The sequence below is a fragment of the Nanorana parkeri genome, unplaced genomic scaffold (assembly GCF_000935625.1).
Source record: "Nanorana parkeri isolate BGI_ZX_2015 unplaced genomic scaffold, ASM93562v1 scaffold1114, whole genome shotgun sequence".
NCBI lineage: Eukaryota > Metazoa > Chordata > Amphibia > Anura > Dicroglossidae > Nanorana > Nanorana parkeri.
Genome location: NW_017307382.1, coordinates 483,514 through 492,303, shown reverse-complemented (window position 1 = coordinate 492,303; position 8,790 = coordinate 483,514). Strand labels below are relative to the sequence as shown.

General features: G+C 44.6%; 1 protein-coding gene across 1 annotated transcript; it reads left to right on the top strand.

Moving 5' to 3' along the window:
• The first annotated feature begins 708 nt into the window (after positions 1 to 708).
• On the top strand, positions 709 to 7,367 carry MTERF4 (mitochondrial transcription termination factor 4). The gene is made up of 4 exons (XM_018567901.1): positions 709 to 731; positions 4,109 to 4,412; positions 6,302 to 6,486; positions 6,960 to 7,367. The coding sequence occupies exons 1-4, from the start codon at positions 726 to 728 to the stop codon at positions 7,365 to 7,367; spliced, it is 903 nt and encodes a 300-aa protein (XP_018423403.1). The 5' UTR covers positions 709 to 725.
• The last annotated feature ends 1,423 nt before the right edge of the window (positions 7,368 to 8,790 follow it).

Below are 8,790 nucleotides of genomic sequence, written 5' to 3'. Positions count from 1 at the left end.
TACATTTGAAATTTATCGTTTCTGGCACGAACCCTCGTTCAATTATACCTAGACTTCCCCATCAAGCATAGTCACATGTCCATTTCGGAAATTGTTTGTTAGCCATACTAACCAACCAATTTTTGACGAACGACGTAAATAATTTCCTCTTGCGCATGTGCTGTGTTCTTGCTGAGATTTTTGACGAACGAAAACCTCACTAATTCATCAATTTTTTGTTTGTTCAGAGAAAAAATTTCCAACCTGTCTGGTCAAAAATTTTCGATCTCAATGTCAAAAACTAAAATCGGTGATGTAACATCAACGGTTTGATTTTCGTTCGAAAAACCGTTCGTGTACGATTTCCAAACGAAAATCAGTGTATGGTCACTTTATCATGTGTGTGCAAATGTAAGAAATTGCTCTGGGCAGCAGGTGGTTAAACTATTCAAAAGAAGCCAAAAACCACACCACTAAAATACTCCACAGAAGAAAATTAACCCCTTATCCCCCTTGAACGGTTCCTCTGGCCCAGAACGTTTGTAGTCTTTCTGTTTATGAAGTTTTTGTTAAACTTCTGCATCACAAGAGGCTGCGGGTCCTTTTAAACACGCTCTGCAGTTTCCTGCGAGGAGGAACTCTTTAGAGTATTCGTTGTTTCTCCCGGAAGTGCTGTATATGTCGGCGCACAGGTCATTTAGACTCGCTGTGTGGGAAGGAATAAAGGTCCGGACTGGCGTTTAGTTATGGTGAGTTATGGTACACTTTACAGACAGGATACCGCCCGTTATCAGAGGCTCCCCGCTGTCCTGTACACAGATTGGAGAGATGAGCGGCCTCTGTACGAGCTCTGCTTTATTGTAGGACTACGAGTCCCAGAATGCATTGCGACTCCAGACTTCCTTTACTGAGCCTGCTGTGTATGGAGGAGGGGGGGGGATCAGTATTGTGCATTTCTTCTTGCAAGTGAATGTAAACCTTATATGGGTCACATTTAGTTTGCTAAAGTAAAATAGGGGGGAATTTATCAAGCAGACAGAATCTGGAGCAGTTGCCTATAGTAACCAGTTTCTGTCTTCAGTTTGTTGAAAATGAATAATAGGAGCTGATTGGTTGCTATGGGCAACTGCTGCTGCAGATTCTGTCTGCTCCAGCTTTCATAAATTCCCCCCAATGCATAGTGAACAGATGCCCTGTGTTATTCTTAATAAAATACTTATTTTCACATTTTATTTATTTTCATCCTGGTGCTGTTGATCCCCTGTGACCACTTTCTGTCTGCATGTGTTTCAGTGGCTGCACATCATTGCTAAGGGCAGCTTTCCTGATGGTGACAACGGCAGAACATGCTTGTGCAGTTGTCAGCACAGCCACCTATAGTCTCCGGTGGAAATGCATGTGACAGTGTGACAACTCAGGAGCACAATTGCAGGACCACAGGGATAGAGTGTTGTCACCCTGTAACAGGAAGTGCCTGAACAAGGACCTTCATGGCAGGATTCTCGGGTATTATTTTAACAAAAGCTGCATATTTAAAACGATTTAATAATTACTTTAAAAATTATATGAACTTGATGGCGTGGCTTGCTAATGGCCAGGAGCGGACGCATCTTCTGAGAGCTCTGACGCTGCACTCAGGATTATACCAGGGGCATCCATTATCTGCTACCGTCTGACTCACACATGGGCCGAAGTGGAAGGAAAGGGGCTCAGACCCCCAACCAACCATCTATACCGGCGGGGGACGCGGGATAAGGTAACTTTTTCCCTCATTTAAAGGAGAACTATGAGGTGAGTGCTTCTCACTCACCTCATAGTTCTAGCCGACCCGTGACAATGAGACTGTCACAGGTCGGCTCAGTAGATCGGGAGGTGAGCGAACACATATCGGCGCTCGCTCACCTCTCGATCCTGTCGCAGCTCTCTGCCGTGACAGGAACTGGATTCCCCCCGCCGGTTACGATACTCCAGCACTGACTGGCGGAACGGACGGGGGAGGGGGTGGGTACAGCTGACTCTGCCTCTAGATAGGCAGAGCCAGCTGTCACTCACGCAGCTGGGCGGATCCAGACATAATTGTCGGGATCCGTTTCAGCGGTAGCTCGCGGTATACTGAGCCTAGGGTGACGGGGGGACGCTAGTTTGTGTCCTCCCGTTACCCTTCGGAGAACTATGGGTGAAAAGCCTTAACCCCATAGTTCTCCTTTATGCTCGCGCTCAGCAGATCTATGTGTGGCCAAGATGGCACCCGAGCATGCTGATCCAGAGGCCTCTCCATCCTCACCACCAGTGGCGCGAGCCAACTCAGACGCATCACTGGCTGATAGAGACTCACCTAACACATCGAGAGAGGAGGAGGATCCGGCCTTTCATGGCTTTCTTGCCCTTCTATCTACCCAGGGCGACATCAGACACTTATTGCCCAACTGGAAGCATCTGACAAATGGGACATGATGGACATCTGTGAGGGACTAGAGTCCATGCTTCACCACCTGGAGGAGATGGAATCCACTTCCTCCTCACTGAATATTTTAAAGAAGATTTCTAGAAATGATAAAAACCTACCTTGCCGTGGGGCTCCCCCTGCACTGCAATGGTTAACTGTTCATTTTGTCTAAGGAGTTCAAATAAAGCAGATATACTCACCTGATCCTCAGTCCTTCTGGGCTTCTAGACTGGTCCCTACAGCCTCTTCCCCCGTGAACTCTTGACAGTCTAAGGACCACTGACATCATTGCATCTAGTGCAGGTCCATTGACTTGTATTGGATGTTAGGACACTGAGGGACATTTAAAAGCCGGAGTGGATGGGACTGAGGATCAGGTGAGCAAAACGGCTTTATTTTACTCCCCTAGACAAAGCCAGCACTTAACCTTTGCAGTGTGGGGGTAGCCCCACTGCAAGGGTATGTTTGTAATGTTCCTGGAGTTGTTCTTTATTGGTATTCATAGGTAAACTTTGAATAGTTTCTAAAAGTTTTCACAACTGCATTTCAGGACGGCCCTGGTTTGACTTTGAAAGTACACAGAAATCCCCATATTACATGCAGGCTGCTGTATTAGGTCCTCATTGGCTGGGAATGGTCAGCTGTCCTGCACAACAAAGGATAGCAGAAATCTGTATAGATGACTTATTGCTCCAATGTGTGTCCACTGGGGAATCGCAGCCCAACCCGGTCCTTGTACTTCCATTTCCCTGCTGCTCGGTTTGGCTGCTGGGAGAAAATGAATAAAGGTGGCCATACACTTTACAAACATCGCAAGACCTTAGTCTTGCGATGGTTGTAAAGTAATTAAAAAAACGTACGATCTGCCTATCTTGGACAGGCAGATCGCACTCTCGATCATCGCAAGCCCGCCCTCCTGAGGGGCGGGCTTCTGATGACCGCAATGCTGAACGGGCAGTGTGCGCGTGCGCACACCGGCCCGTTCGGCATTTGTCTTCCGAGCACCGTTCTAACCAGCCGAAAATCGTACAATTCCCGGCGGGTTTTCTAGCGTGCTCCTTAGACAAAAGACGTGCGACCGTACAGTAGAAACGGTCACACGTCTTCGTTCACACTGCTCGATTCTCGTACGGTCGCAGGATTTCCCGCAATTCTCGTACGAGAATCGAGCAGTGTATGGGCACCTTCATACCTGGTACTTCCAGGCAGGGAGTAAAGCTGGCCATTCACTGCTCAAAATTTGGACAAGTCCTGCTGACTCAGCTAAAATACCAGCTGCCCCTACGGGACCCCTGCATCCCACACAAGTCAAGTTTTCAATCCGAAGGAGCCGAGCCAAAAGTTGTCAGCTGATCAGTGACTGCAGATCATGTATTCTGAGAGCGGAAGGTGGCGGCTGTCAGACTACGACAGCATGGCGGGACTATTGAGCATTTCTCCTCATATGGTAAATGTGAGAACAATAAGTTGTGGAGGTTTCATCGGAGCGGCCCCTACATGGGTGGCCATTTCTGTCCCTGCAATTGATAAAGAACCTGCCTGTCTGTGGCACGGCATACTACAATAGGATTGTGTGCTTTTATATATACAGAGTAGTCCTTGTGTTGGATTCTTGGTTTCGATTTTCTGTGTTTGAAATGTGATGTACGATGGGCCTCTGATGCTGTGCTTTTTTTTTAGGTGTCGTTATGTCTCAGAAACCGGCTTTTTTTAAGTTGGCCCAGTCTATGCTGGAGACACATGTCCAGAGTTCCGGCTGCCAGACAAGAGCTCTTGGATCTGGGCTTCTCGGAAACACAAGCTGAAAGGATTCTGTCTATGAAATGCAATGCACACAGCACTTCCACCATCAAGGAGCTGTGTGTGGTAGGACTGAACCACAAAACCATATTGAGAATTCTGGAAGAGAAGCCAGAGCTTCTGAGGACCACAGGCAAGGAAGTAAAGGGCAAGGCTGACACTCTGAGGAGCCTGGGACTTGGAGAAGGTAACCTCTTCTTCTTCTTCTTCTTTTTTCTTTTTTTTGTTCATTAACCCTTTCGCTGCCAAGCCCTCCGGAACATTTTTCAAATCAGCTGGCCAAGCCATTTTTGAATTTTCTGCAATTTTTTCCTATTGATTTGATTTTCCACTGCTGCGTTGCTAGCGTTTGTAAAAGACCCCCCCAAACCATATATTTTCTGAAAGCGCAGGCCCGGTAGAATAAAAAGCTGGTGATACTAAATTTGTAGGCCGTGCGATAATTGCGCAAATGTTTCTCAAATTAATATTAAACCGATAAAAATACACAATTCAATTGATAAAACACACTAAAATCAGTATCAGCGCACAAAAAAAAATAATTTTCTGACTAAATCTAAAAGATAAAACTGTATTGAGTTAATAAATAACAAATATTTGCAAATTTGAAATTGCGCCTTTTTGCGAAAAGGTAAAAAAATGAAGGTATGCAAAACTGTAAATAATCGACTTATGTAAAAAATTGTTTTGGTGTTTGTGTTGTGATAAAATGATACAGGTGTATATTTAATTGCAACACAAGGTATCACAACGCATGGCAATGAGTCACAAAGCTTTGCCATGCGCTGCCACAGTTAATTTAATGTTTTTTTTAAAAGAAAAAAAATAAATAAAAAAGATCATGCACTGCGATGCGTTCTAACAACGCACTGCAGCGCATGTGCATGGTGTGCACCACAATATGTGTGTGTTATGTGGGGGGAGGGAGGGGTTGTGCTTTTTTTTTATTAGTTTGTTTTTTTTTACACATTTTTAAAATAATTTTATTTTGTTTTTAAAAAATTTTTTAAATTTTTTTTAAACATTTTTGATTTATTTTTTAATAATTTTGTATTTACTTTTTTTACTTTGGAGAAAAGTTTTAACACTTTTGATAGATATTTTGTTTCTTTGATATCAAGATATTTATTTTTTCTTGAATCAAGATTTCATTGCTATACTGCTGACCTCTGCTCTGTATGCCGTTGTCTGGTTCAGTTAATCCTTGGCTCCGCCTTGGAGGCTGTATACGGACTCCGTGCAACTAAAGGTTGCGGGGCCTGCTTGTAATGTGACCTATATGTTAGTTATGAGGCATGTGCATGGTCGAAGTTCGTCTGTAAGATATTTTAGGGATGTATACTGATGTGATGATAGTAACACACTTCAGGCTTAGGCCCCTTTCACATCAGGCTGATCAGGAGGGGACAGTGCACAGATCCCCTCCTGATATGAGCGGTACGGATTGGATGTCACCGCTGGGACATCTGTGTCCGTCCAGTTTCTTCCTGCCATTGACATCTGCTCCAGTTTTGATAAGTGCCCCCCATTGTCCTTTAACCCTTTTGCTGCCAACAATGTCACTGGCAGCGGGCCCCTGTAAACAGACTCCTGGCGGCTATAGCAATTAAAGGTCCTCATTCTTTGATCTGTGATTGGCTGATACAGATAAGCGCTTGTTTACACTCAGTGTAATTAGAAACGCATTCAGCATAGCAAGTGATTTAGCACATGTTGCCGTGCATTTTCTGATGTGCTCCAGAAGCTCTGATGTGAATGGGACACTGAAAGCCACTGGACCCAAAAGTATAACGTGCAGTATATTTCTAAAGCACACCCTGGTGAAAACGGCCTGCCGACATAACTGGGTTTTTAAAATGAACCCAAAAATGACATCTGGTGATAATGAAGCCTTGTCCCACTTTGCATATCAGAATTCCTGATTGCCCTTTGCGTGCATTAGTAGGTGAATATGTTATAGCAGTGAAATGAGAAAATGTCTCTCCAGATTAAATATCCTGGTGTAGATTCCTGACGAGCGAGTCTTCTCCATTATTGTACACATAACAGCTTCCTTCCTCCTCTCTCAATATACAGGTTCTCTTCAGAACTCGCTGTCCATGTGCCCCACTTTACTCTCCATGCCTCGCTCCCGCCTAGTAGCCTCAGCACAATGTCTTAAGACTCGATGTCAGTTCTCATCTCAACAGGTCCTGAAAATCCTTACCACCACTCCAGAAGCCCTAACCAAAGACCCCAACCACCTCGAGGAGCTGTTCCAGGTGAGTGTGACCTTGGAGACTACATGGCCAAAACGTCAGTGGACACCTGACCCTCACACCTACCTTTTTGGCCAAAAGTGTGTGAACACCCCTGCAAATGTCTGAAGGTTCTCATGGTATATCTGTAAAAAATACAGCAAGTCCAGTTGCCTTGTCTTCTTTTTTACAGATACCCCTGCAAATGAGTGAGTTCAGGTGTTTCCAGTCCCGAGACCGGCTAATGTTCCAGCATACAAAGACATTTTAGACAATTGTGTGCTTCCATCCTAGTGGCAACAGTTTGGGGAAGGCCATTTTCTTTTCCAGTATGATTGTGCCCCTGTCACAAAGCCAGCTTTTAGATTGTAAGCCCTCCTTACCATCTTGTCTTGAATTGTATTGTAAAGTGCTGCACAAACTGTTGGCGATATATAACTCCTGTATAATAATAATATAGGCCCTTATCCTTGACTGTCACTCCCCTCATTTTGCAGTATGCATATTTTCGGATGGGTGGAACACATGGAGACATCCCTTCTTCTGGAATTTTCCAAAGATCACTATTTGAGATTAAAGTTCGGCATCAGTTTCTGGAGCGTCTGGGTCGGTTCCTACCGCCTAACAAAAATGGCCAGTGTCCTCCCTCCAACCCAAAACTAAAGGAGGTTGTACTGTTATCTGAGGAGGACTTCTTGGCACGAGTTGCTTGCTCTTCAACTGAAGAGTTCCACATTTTCCAGAAGATTCTAGAGCGTGAGGAAAGGGAAAGTGCAGAGGGAATGGAAGAGGACCAAGATAATCTAAGTACTGATGAAGAAGATGAAGATGACTCGGATGATGAGAATTATACAGATAGTATTCAGGGTCATCAATCAAAGCACAAAAAATATAAGAATAAATAGATTTTTTTTTTTATGGCAATCACTTTTCATTCTCGTGCTGTGGGGCTTCCTTATTAGGACCAATGACAATTTAAAGAGAACCTGTCATGAGCGCACTGGCCCAGAGCATGTATAGAGATGAGGAAGCCTGACTCTTATTCGTACCAAACTTGTTCCAGAAATGCTAATGTTAGACGAAGCCAGATAAGTAGTGTTTTTCGGAGGCGGCCAACAAAGACAGCCCCGTATGTATCACATCACAGGTGTACTTTAAAGTAAAAATTCATATATTACCATATTTTACTAATTCAACCTCCTTTACTTTACACCACGTACACCTCTAAGCAGATGTCAGCCCTCCAGCTGTAGTGGAACTACAAATCCCATCTGGGAGTCGTGTCCGTCAGAGTCTTGCAATGTGTTATGGGAAAGGCAGTTCCTCAACAGCTGGCAGGCCGAAGTTTGGCTACCCTTGCTTTACATATTATTCTTCTGTCATATTCTGGTCATGTACTATTTATTTTTTCTGGATCATTCCAGATACATGCTTGTCTACGTCAAACTTTCTGCAGCCCGGAAAGTGAGTTTAATGGAAAGGGCTTCGTATTTCATAATACTCTACGTTCTTCCATGGAAATGCCAGTACTGTGTGCACTGGGCCTTGTTGTCATTTCAACCTCCCAAATCTTTGTGTGAGGTGACATTATAAATGGTTATTTTAGTTGTCAAGAGTGAATGCAGGGCTGCCACTTGAGTACCATTTACTTAAAGGAGAATTCTGGGGAGTGAAATACACTCATCCCCATAGTTAGAGCCAAAGGGGTGACACTGCAGCTGTCACATGCCGGCTCTATAAATGGAGAACTGAGCGATCACATCCTGGTGAGCAATCAGTTCATGATTTTCTCCCTGCAGACAGTTATCTCTCCCTCCAGGGATTCCCCCTCTCTGTTCCTTCAGCGCTCATTGGAGGGATAGACAGGGAAAGGGGTGGGCCCAGCTGCCTCTGGCTCTAGAGAGGTAGACCCAGCTGTCAATCAGGTAGTGGGGTGGATCCCAACAATATTGTGGGGATCTCACCCAGCTGCAGTGCAGATGTTCACTGTCAGCATATAGCAGACAATAGCCCACTATTTGCTGCGTTTGGGGTCACCTGAGGAGATTAGTAAATGTCCTCCTGTGACCCAAAAGGTTTAGCCATAGTTGTCTTTTAAATAATAATTGTGTGCTAATGTTTTCACTGGTCCTGTTACACTGAAATACATAGATGCTGAAAGGACTTTTGAGTTTACTATTAGCTACCACAAAGCATGAGGAATGCCATAGTACAATGCCCGCAGTGTCTTGGTCACCAGAATGGGCTGTATACAGGTAGAGACCAATGAAGGGTTCTGTGACACGTCACTTTGTGTCAGAGCGAGCCTTCTGTAGTAGAGCTGAATGC